The 16,319-nt window shown below is 34.6% G+C and overlaps 1 protein-coding gene across 6 annotated transcripts in view; it reads right to left on the reverse strand.

Moving 5' to 3' along the window:
• Positions 1 to 715: 715 nt before the first annotated feature.
• The window catches only part of LOC129281034 (regulator of telomere elongation helicase 1-like), a 55,165-nt gene continuing 39,561 nt past the window's right edge, over positions 716 to 16,319 (reverse strand). For 3 of the 6 annotated variants that reach the window (XR_010296327.1, XR_010296325.1, XR_010296326.1), the window contains 6 exons: positions 7,962 to 8,066; positions 7,367 to 7,432; positions 5,746 to 5,824; positions 4,537 to 4,686; positions 3,153 to 4,165; positions 2,442 to 3,055 (listed from right to left, as the gene is read on the reverse strand). Coding sequence is in view for 3 of the 6 variants with exons in the window: in XM_064112479.1 (XP_063968549.1) it covers positions 3,933 to 4,165; positions 4,537 to 4,686; positions 5,746 to 5,824; positions 7,367 to 7,432; positions 7,962 to 8,066 (633 nt within the window). In the remaining 3 variants the exon portion in view is untranslated. Of the gene's footprint in view, positions 4,166 to 4,536; positions 4,687 to 5,745; positions 5,825 to 7,366; positions 7,433 to 7,961; positions 8,067 to 16,319 lie in introns of all 6 variants that reach the window. The other 3 variants (XM_064112479.1, XM_064112478.1, XM_064112480.1) reach the window with 1 other exon arrangement.

Genomic DNA, 16,319 nt, shown 5'->3' on the forward strand with positions numbered 1-16,319 from the left:
GAAAAATAGCAGATAAAATAATATAAATATTGGTGAAGGTTTTCAGGAAAATCCATTAAAGATTAAGGAAGTTATTAGAATTTTAAGTTTTTCATCTGTGACGTCATAAACGAGCAGCTGTCACATATGGTATGTATTATAGAATGCATAAATTTCATTTCTTAATGGTTTGTAATGACTTATTTTCTTTTTTAGGAGTGGGTGTGAAATCATTTGTGTATTGATATACTAAAGTTACAATAAAAACCATTTCAATTTTCTATGAAAATGAAATTTCATCGATTTTTACCATATGATATAGTTGCTTGCATATGACGTCACAAATCAAATTAAAATTCTAATTAGTTTTTTATTCATTGACGGATTTTCCTCAAGTCAAACCTTTCCCAATATCTTTTATTATTTTTTTCTGCTATTTTTACAATAAAAACTTTTCATCAGGGTGAACATCCCCTTTAAAATCATGGTGACAAAGCATTTGCTCCAGCGACATTTTCTTTGGAAGTTAGGATGTTTGGCTTAACTGCAGATTTTAAATTGAAGCAATTGTCGCCAGAGCAAATATCATGGAACCAAAATCATACGTGCAATGGCACTTAAATTAAGCATGATAACTTTTGAAATCTTTGTGAAACACCCCTCATACTACAGTTGATAGCCGCAAACATAAATTTGAATACAATTCTTGATAAATTACAAATTCTTCAAACAACACTTACCTGGAATATAGTGATATGTTTTTATTGTGTTCTTATGAACCTATTCAATCTGTCCGCAAAATTACAAAAAGGAGAAAAACACAATTTTTTCTGAGTAAATATCAATATTAATCAAAGATAATTGCACTTGCATATACATATATAATAGACAGTTGTGTATAGAAAACTGAGCTTTGAGCAATTCACAACGCTTTGTTGAAATTTTCAATAAAATTTGTTTAAATGAGCTTCTGTTTTACAGTATAATTTTTGTCTATAATATCAATATAATTGTTCATAAAAGTGCAATATTTCAAAATAGATACAAGCTCTTTTAAAATGAATAATATTGTTTCACCTTATGACTCATACAACACTAATAATTAACAATGAACTGGCACTTTTAATTCAATTATCCCCATGATTCCAGTATAGTTTTATGTGAAAATCAATGCACGATGGCCCATATTTTCAAATCAGATTTAATTCAAACTCTGGTGTAAAGCTGTGGATAGCCAATTGTGACGTGACGCAGACCAAAAGCAGTAACAGCTCATTTGACACTGAAATCATTCATAACTATCTGGTAATAATTACCACAAAAGCTTTCTTCACAATCAAATCATGAAAAAAATGCATTGCAAATAATAATAATAGTCAGTTCTTGTATAGCGCATAACACATTATAAATAACGTCTCTATGCGCTTCCAAAGGACTTGGATATTATTACCCCGGCTGTAGCTCAAGCAGCCAGCTTCCAGCGCTTGGCATTTCAAAGAATAAATTCCTGCCAGGTACCCATTCACCTCACCTGGGTCAAGTGCAGCACAATGTGGATAAATTTCTTGCTGAAGGAAACTACCCCATGACTGGGATTTGAACCAACGACCCTGTTTCAAAGTCCGGAGACTAATCCACTGGGCCAATTTGAAGGCGTACAATCTGAATAAACTTTGATAAGGTGGCTTCACATAATTTTAGCAGAGTCAGACCATGGCCTACGCTAAACAGAGGTTCTGAATATTGGCCAGTGTGTCTTTTTTTTTCTTCAAAAAGTGTATTACACATGCCAATTCCCAATTTTTTAAATGAGAGATGGAAAATTCATTCTGAAAGTAGCAAAGTTCATGCTGTTGTAAAAAAAATTATAATAATAAACTAGAAAATGTGTTTTATATCATTTCTTTCCTTCCTCTTTCTTTGCACTTGCATGCATCTGGGAGCATAGAACCGTTGTTCCACTTGGCAGTACCATTGCAAAGAAATATATTCTTCATCAGTTAATACCCGTCTAAAACCTCCACTTCATACTGACCTTCCCACCTACAGAGGAAAGGGGGGGGGGGGGTTTCAAGAAGACTTTTGTCAGTAATTTTCACAGACAGATGTTATTAGGTACTGGGAATCCATGCATCTGATTGGCTGAAAGTGAATTTAGTCAGTGAAAATCAATGACTAAACTCTTCATGAAACACGCCCCCAACATCTACTTTACTCAAGGCCAGGTTCACCCAAGTAACAAGTTGATTTAAATGAAAATATAGAAAAATTACTAACAGTAAACTGTTAAAAATACCTTGATCAAAATCAGATGCAAAACAAGGAGCTTGTGACACTTCAAGTTATGCTGAAAGTGTTTGATATGTGAATAATGTGACTGAGGGAGTCGCTGATTTCCAACACACAGTCACTTTTTCTTTTGTATTTCATTGTATGAAACATTAATTTTTTTTTTTTTTTGCCAATTTGATAGTAAAGAAGGTCTTGATTGTATCATTACAATAATTCTGTCATGATACACGTTCAATAGAGTCAAACCATATTTCGCATTACTGAAAAAAAAAAACATTATTTCATATTGACTTTATACAAAAGAAACAGTGGGGGAAAGATATCAGTTCATTCAGCTGCCTCATTTGCAAGCCATCCATTTGGTGCATTAGACTGCTTTGTAAATTTTAGTGATACTTCAATATACCAACATTTTTTTTTCTTCATTTTCTGTGTGATCTGGATGGAATTTTCAGCATTACGGTTGTAAAATTGAGTGATACTTCCAAATGCTAAAATTCTTATCTTAAATTCAATTTTGATGAAATGTTTAATGTTATGGTTATTGAGTTTTCTCTTCCTATTCAAATTAATTTGTTGCTGGGATGGACCTGGCCTCTCCAAGTGCCATGCATCCTGTTCACTATAATGATAATAATAATAACATCATATTTTACCCAGGGTAGCCACTTCATTTCTGGATACTGTTCTCCCAGCGGGTCCTGCATAACATGATAAAGTTATTATTACCCCAGCTTTAGCAGGCTACCTTGATTAGGCGCTCGAGCATTTGAGGAATTTCTTTCTACCGGGTACCCATTTACCTCACCTGGGTCGAGTGCAGCACTGAATGTAGGTAAATTTCTTGAAGAAAAACATTCCATGGCTTCAATTTAACCCACGTCCCTCCGATTGAAAGACGAGAGTCCTAACTACTAGACCATTACTATAAACTTTCAATGGCTGTCAATTACATTTTTCATCATCTCTGCATCTCGAAAGCAACATCAAGCAGGCCCACGATACCCTTATTCAGTACGACAAAACCTTGACTAAGAAATACAATAGCAGCTTCCTTCAACAATGCTGCATATTCAGTCTATTACAAGGCACCCTCATTACAGTGCATGGTACCTCCGTTCTATTTCTTAATACCCTAGCTGAGTCATACTATCTCATGTCAGCTACCTTCAATCAGTTCTATACATTCAGTTCATGGCGTGGCACCTTTCATTAAAGTATGTTGTATCTTTATTAAATTTGGTAATACTTTGGCCAAACCAAGATCCCCATGTGAGCTACCTTCAAGGGATTCTCCACCTTGATTATGTGATCCAATACCTTCCTCGAGATATATGGTTCCCTTGCTCAAATTTGTTTTACCTTAGCTAAGCCACATCAACTAGATGTCAGCTACCTTATAAGGTTTCTGCACCTTCAATCCACCTTCTGAACATTCAATCCACGATGAGGCACCATTAATAAAGTGCATTGTGCCCTTGTTCCAATTTGCAAAACCTTTGCTACACCATATTGACTACAGTCCAGCTACCTTCTAAATTCTCTTCGCCTTCAGTCTACACTGTTGCACCTTCATTGAAGTGCATGGTACTGTTATTAAAATGGCTGGCACCAACATTTAGGTCTACACTCTCATCAAGATGGGATGTGCTGTTTGGATGTCAGCTACCTTCTAAGTTCTCTGCACCTTCAGTCCACAGTGAAGCACCTTCATTCAGGTGTACGGTACCCTTGTTCAGATGGTCGGCACCACCATTGAGTAGGTCTGCACCCTTACTGAGATGGGATGAGCTGCTAAGATGACTAGTGGTTGCGATGCTGGAGGTACTTCCTAAGCCAGAGCAGTGTCTTTTCGCTGCTTCACCAACAGTGTTCTGCTCCATGTTCCTTTTGGCTGGTACGGGGAAAGAACAAAAAGATGCAGCAAAGTTAATGGAGAATGATTTGGCAGTTCCATGATGATGAAGAAGAAGACATTATTTCTTTGTAATTCATTTCGAAGGAATCGTTGGATATATTTGAAGTTCCATATGGTTGTGTCAAAAATATTATGTATACTATTACTATTAAAAAACTAGGTAATACCCTTTCTATATCTCAAAGCAGTGCTTTCCACTCAAACTATCACTCAAAGCTCAAAGGATTGCACAAAGCAGTGAATATTCATATTTATTTCTCAAGATAACAGAGTTACCATTTCCTTCATCACGTTGCCATAAGTTAACTCAATAACCTGAGTCTTTAATACTACCATAAAGCACATACCTTGGGGCTTCTGTGCTTTATCTTCGGCATCATCGGTCTTCTTCTTTTCTATGCTGTCCTCCGGTCTGTATCCACATCCCTCGCCTGTAATCTCTTTGCAGAGCTGATCAAACCGCTTCTTGTGGCAGGGACGTACAAAGCTATAGAACTCTACAAAGTTAGGAGAGAGACAGGAGAATATAGAAGTACATCACCAACACCATACATCTAATCCACTAGACTAGTGAAAGCTATCCGATAACAAGGCCAGTATCCCATTTCATGAAGACTTGTTATAACAACAAATGCACAATATTTATAACAACTTCACCATCAGCAAATCAATTTGAATGTTTTCAGTATCTTTAACCCTATACTTAGCTGGGCTATTTTGTGATCTTAAATTCTAAGATCTCAGCCGTGGATCGTGCGATTGCGGCGAAAATTTGCACGATGGTACAGAATGACATAATATACAACATTGCATAGGTAAATTGCACAAATTCATATATTTTTTAAATATGAATTAATTATGCTAATTTATTCATGAAATCATACTTTTTGCTCTAATTCGCTAAAATAAAGCTCCTAGAAAACTATTTTTGGTGAGAATATTCCTAGGGATTAACCTTTTACTGCAAATTTGTCATTTGAACAACTTTTTTTAAATGGGGTCCGGCTCATGTCGGCATAGAGTTTGGGCAAATATAGTTGTGAAATATACTTCTGACATTCCAAAGTTATATTATTAAAATACAGTGACAGTTTCATCATTTTTTATCGATTAATTTGTGGTGAAAATTTGAATTTGACTTTTAAAATCAGATTTATTGCCCTCTCTGTAGCACTGGCATTGCCTAAAATAAATAGCACTCCGAACACCATCTCATACTGTAATTACTCTTTATCATAAAGCTAAGATCGTATCCCAAAGTTTTTGTCCCATTCCATATTTGAGGCATGGATTTTTATACCAAATAAAAAATATATATATTTCCTGTTCTTTGTAAAAAAAAAATATATATATATTGCACAGGTATAAAATCACGATGCTAGTGGCCATGCGGAATCCCAGGTATGCAAAAGCACTCTATGCAAGAGCCTCATGCTTGCCACACATTGTAAATAGTGCGTTGCCTCACTGCTAATTACACTCAAAACTGTGCATCATTTGTTGTATCATTGCATCACAAGTTTCATAAAACAAGGCCCTGAAACAATCATACTTACTCCTGAAGAGATGGTATTTGGTGGGATCTTCTGTGAAGAGATCAGCTAGACCAGCTATCATCAGACCAAAGTCATTATCCTACATCATGGTATCAACCAATAACAAATAAGCCACATTAAATAAAGGGATGGTCCAGGCTGGAAATATTTATATTTATAAAGAGAGTAAAATTCACAGAGTAAAATGCTGAAAATTTGATCAAAATCGGATAACAAATAACAAAGTTATTGAATTTTAAATATTTGTATTATTCTGGTGAAACAGGTCTAGGCATGTCTTTATGAATATTCATGTGGGCTGATGTCATTTCCCCACTTGTTCTTTTTTATCTTATTATATGAAATTAGGTTTATTCAAAATTTGTCTACCAAGAACTAAAATAATTGGATTGACAATTGATTGAGTGCATTAGTCATTTATTGCCGAAACTTATTTCATTATGATGGAGACACATCATTTACACATACTTGTATGAAATAATGAAACATTTATGATTTCATGTAATAACATAAGAAAAAGGAAAGTGGAGATGTGACATCATCAGCCCACCTAATGAATATTCATGATGATGTGCATATAACTGTTTTCACAAAATATTGATAAACTTTAAAATTCAATAATTTGTTATCTGATTTTGATGAAATTTTCAGCATGTCGCTCTGTGAATTTTACTCTTTTTTTTTAGATTAAATATTTTCAGCCCGGACCAACCTTTTATAAAATCACACAAGAACACAGCTGTTCAGTTTACAGCTCTGAAATGGAGCAACCAACCAGTTTATAGTTCCATGACATCTGCTCTGGCGAAAATTGCTCCGATGGAAAATCTGCACATTAAGCCAAACGTTAACACCTAACCTCCAAAACTAAATAAATGCTAGTCATTATCTTTACATCATTCTAAACCGAAAACTATATTTCAATCCTAACTCCAACACTATGCCCTCTGAGATGTTAAGACCGGAGCAAATGCTGTATAACCCAACCAACCATGCCATTGTATTAATGTTATGTTATTCTTTGATTATGTTATACGGTACTGTGTTTGTGTTCCAAAAACTAAGACAGGAGTAGTATGTTTTGAGTCAATAGAACGGTAGCAATTAAAAATATACAACTCCTGTCTAAGACCTTCGACCCATGGATATTATTATTTATTTGACCAGATACAAAGTAAAAAGAATACAATGAAACCTTTATGCAAATTCGATTGAAATATTATACAAGAAAAACTTAGGGAAAATATACACATGCATTTCCACTGAACCAAAAAATTATATGCACATGTACTGTATCATTGGGAATATCATAGGATAAGTATTATAACACACTTTTATCAAAATACAATATTGACTTAATTCCAACATCACTCAATTACAATATCACTTTCTGTTCAAGCAGTACTAGTGTGTGACTTCAATTTTAGTTTGTATAAAAAAATGATATAAGTGGCCGAATAATTGTTTGGTAGTACAAAATCGGAATAGCATCGAAAAATGGACATACTGAAGCTTTACAACATGCAATATCAGAGTAAAATCGCATGAATAAACGGAATGCTTAAACTAAAGAATATACACTGTACATGTATAATAGAACCAAAAATTGTATAAATTTTACCTTTTTATATGACTGCATTACATTTGAGAATGCTTTGTAGTTCTCTTTACTGAGTCTCTTTTTCACCTAAGAAAAAAAAATAGCACAAGAGATATTGATATTATCATACCATGGTTTATACATGTATATATATACATGTATCACCCACTATTAATAAAGCAATATGCTGCAGTGAAAATTAATTTCAATAATGCTGAGAACATTAAATTAAAAGAACATTTGAAGGGTAATTCCATTCAAAGCAATACTATCGCATTTTCATCATTACCAGCATGATGATGATGACGAAGATGACGAGGATGAGGATTCCTTCAAAGCACTGAACGTTTGCTTCAAACAAACAACAGTTTAAGCTAAAGCCGGATTAATAATTGCTTTTGTAGCTTCTGGAAAAAGTGCTACATTTATAAATCCACCTACAGTATTATTATTGTGATTATTATCATTTCAGAACCATAAATTACTCAAATCATCCATACTGTTGTCGGTGGTACACCTGCACGCTTGTCTAAACCACAGTTACATTGATCAAATCTATACATGGAATAATTAAATTTCCTGGAAAATGATAATACCTAGTTCATGAACATCATACCTCTGTTACGTAGTCCTTGGCAGACACAAGACAAGCAGTCCGTTGTCTCTTAGTAATGGAAGAACACGATGAGGATGATGACTGACCCCCAAATTTATTTTCTTTCTGATGATATACATGTGAATGGGAAAAAAATGTTAAAAACATAATAATAATAATAATAATAGGCATTTACATAGCGCCATCTATCTAGAAATATTCTATACCGAGGCGCGTTGTTATTATTATTACCCCGGCTTTAGCTCGAGCTGCCTCTCAGCGCTCATGCATTCAAGGAATTAATCCTGCCGGGTACCCATTCACCTCACCTGGGTCGAGTGCAGCACAATGTGGATAAATTTCTTGCTGAAGGAAATTACGCCATGGCTGGGATTCGAACCCACGACCCTCTGTTTCAAAGTCAGAAGACTTATCCACTGGGCCACATAAAAAGATATAATGGCTCAATCCATTGTGTATCGGTCTATATGACCCTGCTTGGAATCCGATTGCATATTCTATTCCCTACCATAGTATTGAATGAATGGCACAATATAAAAGTGTAAAAAGTAGAGAATCCATTTAGTAGCACATTTGATATTCAAAATATTCAAAATTGTTTAAACTGAAAGGGTTTTGGTTTTTATTAAGGCATGAAGAAAGTGTATGGCAAACATAATAACTAGATTTTAATTCGTCATGAGGACGAATTAGGTGGTCTGTCATGATTTTTCATTCAGTGTCGGCTAATGTTGTATGAAATGAATCATTTACATATGATTGATAATCTTGATCATAGACATCATAGGAATACATTTTGACCATTGCTAAATGTGATTATTAATGTGGTGATGACAACCGTGATGGTTATAATGATGGTGGTGATAATACGAAATGAAGTTTGGAGTACGTAAAATGCCTATAGTACATGTATCTATCGTCTTCACTCTCTTATTTCTCATTGGTTTCTCTTATGAATTGGACTTTTACATTTTAGTTAAATCAATCCATTTTCTTTAACTTGATTGGTTGTTGAGAATTGAAATATGTCAATGTGCATTTGTGTGAAACTTTATAGATGAGATGAGCAATCTAACCATTTGTTTATAAAAGCAGATAAGAATTTCAGAAAAACTTACACTCTTCAATTTACAATCATACAATCATGGGATTACTTACCATTAAAGTGGCTGTTTGTGAAAAATTTAGCTATAGGACGTCAAAGTCCTCAGTTTCAACAAACAAGTATCTCATGGGCATGGTAGCCCCAAGTGTGAGCTCAGAAAAACAAGGGGTAGTGCCATTTATGGCTACGAAGAAAGTGGCAACGAAGGGATCCTAAATCGGCTTGTGAAGACAACTCCAAGACAGAAGATAATCCTCACTAAAGTGCTCGAATATCCTAACAGTTTTAGATTGACCAAAGATTCAAAGGTAAGGAAAAATTATTAAGTGGAGTACATGAAAAAAATTGATGTACAGTGTAGGAGTCATTGAGTGCTAATGTTCACTTAGTTCTAGTCTTTGGGGGTCTCATTACAAAATAAAAATCATTTAATAATAGAGCTGGGTTGTTTACTATTATTAGTATTTTGTGTTATCAAGTCAAAGTTTGTATATTAATTTAGTGTCTGACTTTTCTGTGCATAGACTGGTGTGATTAGAAAATGTAATCATTTTAATAAAATTGTTAAATTATTTGTGTGTAAAATGAATTGGTGCACACACATGGGGCACAAATTTTCCTTACGAAAGCTTAAAGTCAACAACATTCATAATAGTCAGCTTTTGAAAATTACACATTGTCACATTCACAGCACACGCAGGGTACGAACAGAGCGGTAAATCTATCCATTATTTTTCAGTTCTCATATGATATTATAATATTTCTACATATTTTAATATAATTTTAACTTTAGTATCCTTTTAATTAAAATATATTAATTTATCCGTGAAGTAAATAACTACATCGTCTAAATTGGTATTACAAACTCTCACCGACAATAAACGACTATTTTCAGTTAGACCTTTGTTTTCCGAAGCAATTACAGTGTCATTAGAACATCAAATTTTAAAAGAAAAACTTTTTTGTATTGGATTTTGTTATATGGAAATGATGTAATTTAAGTTTCCTATAAGTTTAAATTGAGGAAATTATAAAGTGTCTGTATTTTTTTCAGTCTTGGAAGTGAAGCAGACATGATTAGTGGTTACCTGCCCCTCCTCCTTCTCCTCCCTGCCCAAAAGGGACGGGATGACGTCCCTCTCATTCACATGTTGCGTCAAGCAAGTCACAACAAGCTGAAAATGTTCCAAAATAACTGGAAATCAAACTTTTGTTGGACAGCACGTATAGTCAGTACATTATTTGAAATAGATTTAAACAAAAAGTCTGTAAACATTTTCAAGTATTTTGACAACTTGTATTTTTAAAGTCACGTGAGTCACATAAAGTCATGATAATGAATAAAATGTTCCTTATATTTTTTTTTTGCTCATTATTTCCTGTAGTTAATGACGAATGTGGCTGACTTTCAAATCAATAACGAATTAGTACATGATTTCATTCGACCACCGACGATTACGATCGCAGAAGCAAAAGGGTCTGCTCATAAAAGAAGGCTCAGTGTGTCTGGGGACGTTACGGAGGTAAAAGTCGTTATTGCATTATATGACTACCGTTTATAATTTTGCATGAGAAGCTAAATTTTGTGATAGTATAAATCTTGTAAACCCATTATTTGTAGGCGGAGAATCCTGGGGTCCGTTTCTTAACATAATGAACGAATTAATTATCTTGATTGGCTAGGTGAATCAAATAGATCCAATCTTACTAACGTTTTAAGAAGAGTTTCCTATTATTCCTTGAAACTGATATAACAGACAGAAAGAGCAGACAATAATTAAAGTCCCAATTTCTTTTTAAAGCAAAACCTTATTATAATTGAAATTATTGTGATGAATTGTGAATTAACTAATAAAAGTATTGTCATAGGCAAAACAAATTGTATACATAAACCATGAAGACCAGTTGGAGTAGTTATTTACTCAGATAATGAAATCACGAATAATTCATTTCATTGCTAAAAGGATCGCAAGTTATGTACAGACACCTAATTATGTACGATTCTCCACCTACAGTATCCATGCAGGGAGCCTACAAGTTACACTCCCTCGTAAATAACATTAATGCATGATTTTTAAGTATAGCAAGTAAACATCTCCTACAATTAAAGGTATTGTTTAACTTTGTGAGCAGCCGATTAAAAAAATTCTCAAACCAAGATGAAACATGTGTACAAGTGCATGTATTAGAACTAATAAACCCTGAAAACAACCATTATTGAGAATGAAAAGCTAAAACTACAAGGCAAACCCCGATTTTGTAAATAGGCGTCTTAGAGACGCCTAAATAGTACACATAAGTGTATGGGATGAAATTAAGATGGTGTTTTCGGTCACTTTATATTTCAATTTTTGAAGCACTAAATAACTATTTTCGAACGCAATTTTTTCTGGGCTTCATTTTTGTAACATATCACAGACACAGGTGACAAGTGTGACCTTCTAGCACAGATTTTTTAAAAGTCAAACCAATGTTAACCAATCACTTTAAGTAGGTTGAGGAGTTTCAAACTTTTGTATATGTGGTTACCTTTGGGGGAAATGACATAATTATTTCAAATCTAATTCCTTGTGTTACTTACAAATATGAAATTATTTTTTCTGGTGTTTCCTCAGGTAGGGGAGTGCAGCAGCACTCCCACTTATAAGAGGCGATGCCTCAAAATCAGCGACAATGATGGTGCATCTATGGATGTCGTTCTTTGGGGTAACGTGGCCAACGAGCATATCGAATGTGGTAAAAGAGTGTGCATAACCGCGTTACTGAAAGATGGCAACAGGTTGAACTCCACTGGCAACAGTATAATTGAAGTAGGTTATGTTTCATGTTATGTGTCTATTTTTTTGTTTTGTTTATGAGAATTGATAAACGGGCGCAGTATTTAATATTTTTATAAATCTAAAGCAACAAAAATATCTTAAATGATATGTACATGTAGTAAGCTACATGGACACCGTTGTGTGAACAACTATTGAGACAGCTCTGGGCTGATTTGCTCTATTTACCTCTAATTTCACCTACACTGTCGTCATTTTCCGGATTATTACAGTCTACGAACTTTGCTTTGGGATTATAGTATACACTGTACCTATTTTTGGAAGGATACCTTGCATTCATTTCCTGTTTTTGATAACATTTTAGAGTGAACAACACAAGGTAAAATGCCTCGCGACTTACGCTCGCAATCGAACCCTAAGACCAATGAGCGAAGCCACGCCTCTGGCCTCAGTGCTATTGAGTCTTCGGTAACACCCAACGAACAGCTCAAAGCTACACCGGATGTTTTGCTTTCACTTATGGACGTAAACAAAAACATGGAATCTTCGTTTGCAAGGGTCTTTGAAAAGCTGGACTATCTTACAGGTGATATTGCAGCTATCAAAACCAAAGTGAGTGATATTGAAGGAGCTATTGAGTTCAATTCTGGAAAACTCAAAGAGATCATGAAGGATATTATCCCGAATATTACTGTCAATCTGGAATCTCGTATTGCTGACCTTCAAAATCAGCTCACTTCGATGGAGATCTACAACCGCCGTTCCAACTTGCTCTTCTACGATCTACATGAGGATCCTAACGAGAATATATTTCAAGTCATCCGCAAGTGCATCGTTGACCTAGGAATAGACGCAGACGAAGCCGCCAACATGGCGTTTGTTAACGCTCATCGCCTTCTCCGACGCGCAACTCATGACGCAAGCTTTCAACCCACAGCGCCCAATCCAATAATAGTCAAATTTGTGTATATGACCGACCGAAATAAAGTTCTATCGGCCTTCGAAAATAGAGATCGATGACCACGAGTCAACGCGCAACCCATACCTGGTTGTCCTACTCCAAAAAGCATCTCGATCCGCACCGACCTCCCTCCTGCCCTCAAGGCCAGACGCGGTCATCTCGCAAAGGTTGCATATGACATGCTTCAAATAATGTTCTGGATAATTTGATGAATAATCATTTTACTGCAATAAGTTACGACTAGATACCAGTAATGTATGTCCTAAAACTAAATGTCGTTTGTGTTAAGTTATTACTGGATTTTGTTAATGTTCAGATGAAGTGGCTTTTATTATTATGCATAACTGTTGAAAGAGATGACAAGTTTTATTCTTTTGATGGTGTAATGATTGTTTTTTAATCCTTTTTGTTTCTTTAAGGTTCCCGGTAGAAGCAATTCTAGAGTCCGGCAACTTGATATATATTGAGGAGTCGGCATCGTTTGACTTTAGTACAGTGGAACTTCCCGTTAACATTGTTTACGTATTACAGGCAGGAGATCACGTTAACACCATAATTGTTTCGTTTAACAAGTATTTTTTCATATGTATTTATTTTGATTTAGTTCAGAAGGTAGAATTTAAAGACACCTTAGAAATTTACGTTGACCGCAAAATTGGCCTGTTAAAATTAGGCAGTTATCGACATGTGCAGCGAGCATGTTTGGAGCTGTTTCGCTGTAGTTTTTCAGGAAAATGAGACCGTGAGGTTTCATTTCTGACTTTTTGAGTTATTGGTACTTTCCGCCAAGAAAATTTAATTAACACAGTTACATCGGTTCTTCGGAGGCCAGCTCAGTTGACCGTTGTATACTTATACAATCCCAAGCGGAATTCGCCACCTGTAATCGTTCCTTTTCGTCAACGATCCAATAATTGTTGAGGAAGATTAATTTATTTTAAGTTTCAGTTTGACTAAAATATTTATTTGAATCAATCGAGAAAACAAATGAGCATAACCTGGAAATTTCATTTAAATTCGATGTGAAATAACAAGTTACATGTACATGCATTATTCATAGATGTCTCTCATTCATTATTTTTTTCATTGTTTGCATTATACAATATTTCAGTTTTTACATACTTTAATAAAGTCCAACTTTACTGAATCATAAAATATTAGAACATTGGTAATTTCATGTGTTCAGGGAGCAAATCTTTGTTTCACTTGACAAGAAGAGAACATTAAAATATTTCACACTGACGATCATAATGAAATATGAATTGCATTATGTTTTTCTTCGTTGTCAAAGTGAAACAATGTTTTAGACATGAGGGCGGGAAACTCTCCACCTCTGTCTACCGCAAGCCCACTCATACAGACCAATACATTCCATATGATTCTCATCATGACAAATCAGTCAAGAAGGGTCTTGTTAAATGCCTGTTCGACAGAGCAGCACGTATTATAACTCACCCACCTGAACTCCTGAAAGAAAGAGCACACATACGTGGCGCCTTATACAGCAACGGCTACCCACACCGCGTTCAATCTTGATCAAATTATGTCAACAAATTGAGTAGAAAATGAATGATTCAAATATTTATTTAGAAAAAGCTAGTACTAATGTTATGTTGTAAAGAAACATTTTAATATTCATTCATTTCAATATTCAGAACACCTATTTATTAGTCCATTGTTGCTCTGAATATTGACCTAATGTCATGTTTATCGTCTTTATAAAAAAAAAACAATTTCTTAGGTTATTGTGTTTTGATTTTCGAAAAGTATTTTGTAATGTGACACTATTGCTGTCAAACATGATAAAGACATTCATTTTCATGTGATTCTATGGGTAGTATATTAGGCAACTTGAAAACGAGAATTGTGTACTCTGAGAAGAGACTACATCTGAATTTCAACGGTTTCCATATTATCTATTTTCAAGGTTACACTACCATGTGTTAATCTCTTTAAAATTACTTGTGACTGTTCACAAACCTTATCCAGCCAATCAGAACTTTAGACTCTTTTCTCTATCTAAACAGTGCCATATTAATCAAGAATGGCATTGTGAGAAAGTAGAGTGAATTTTCTAATGATATAAAGTTGTATTGAGTAATTTTTTTTTCAGGTTCAAAGTCCATTTGTTTATCAAAATATCTTATTCAAAACAAATAACCGATATAAAATGGGTAACATTTGCTCTTTCTAAGGGTACACAAATTTTAAGTTTTATTTGAAGATAACATTCTTCTAGATAAAAAGTCTAGTTATTCATTTTACAGTACAGGAAGATGAATTCAGCAGAGAGGATTTGGATATAAGTAATCTTGTTCTATATATTTTGACTGAGTGGAATAAGTACAATGCCCATCGTTTTGTTGTTTCTAATGTTCCCTTTTTTCTGCTGAAAGAAGTAACAAGTTTATGAAATTTTATTGAAAAAATACATTTATTTCAAGCAGAAAAATGAATCCATTTGTTTTCATTAGATGTAGTGACCTGAAATGTTGACATTGCAATGGATTATGTTTACTGTGTGTTGGGTGTGTGATATCCAGACATATGTACCTAACAAAATCAATACTGTATTTTCTTGTTTTGATATTGTTAGAATGAATTTTACAGTGAATTTTATATAGGCATATTTTTGCCCACTTATGACTTATTTTGCGAGTTTGCACGCGCATGTAATGCAAATTTGAATGGACGCGCATTCCCGTATTATTGGTCGTAAGAGGCTGAATGAGGTATCAAATTAATCAGAAGATAATGGACAATGGACAGACATAAAATAAATGACGACTCGAAGATGCATACCGATGGTAGGCGCAAGAACGCGCACGCATATTCTTGACATGCTCAAAATGGTCTGAAACGTACCCAAACTTCACCACGGTTGATTTGGGGAATTTTTAAATTTTGACGCGCGCGTACGTGCGCGTCGTGACCTTTGCATGACCTCTGATGACATGTCCTGATGACCTGTCACCTGAACTTGATATGATGCAAATATGGATAATTTTTTTATGATTAGTTGCGATGATATGATCAATAATTTACTTTTACAAAATGGCGCCTAGATGACGTCATCATGATTTGATAACCTTGAAAAGTTTCGTTTCGCGATTCCATAATAATTTCCATACATGACATGAAAATCAAGAAATTTGACAAGCCCGATTTTGAGATAAAGTGGGAACAAAATTTGGCAATAAAAATAAATAAAGTAAAATCTGACGAATATAAAAGGTGATCTGTCATATTCATGACAGACCACCTAATAATAAACACAGCATTTATTATGCGCCATCTATCTAGTTAACTATTTCGAGGCGCAGAAAAACAAAGCGTTGATAAAATTTTGATATATTTGACTTCCCAAATTTCCTCACTTTCCAGGATGTAAAACATCTGTTTTGTATATCCTACCCCCATTCTTACTTCACTTCATAAACTTCCCAAGTAATAATCATTTCAGACAATTACAAAAGAGCCAGGAAACAAAGACAAATAGTGCTCTATTTTTTTTT

This window comes from Lytechinus pictus, chromosome 17 (genome assembly GCF_037042905.1).
Source record: "Lytechinus pictus isolate F3 Inbred chromosome 17, Lp3.0, whole genome shotgun sequence".
NCBI classification, from domain to species: domain Eukaryota; kingdom Metazoa; phylum Echinodermata; class Echinoidea; order Temnopleuroida; family Toxopneustidae; genus Lytechinus; species Lytechinus pictus.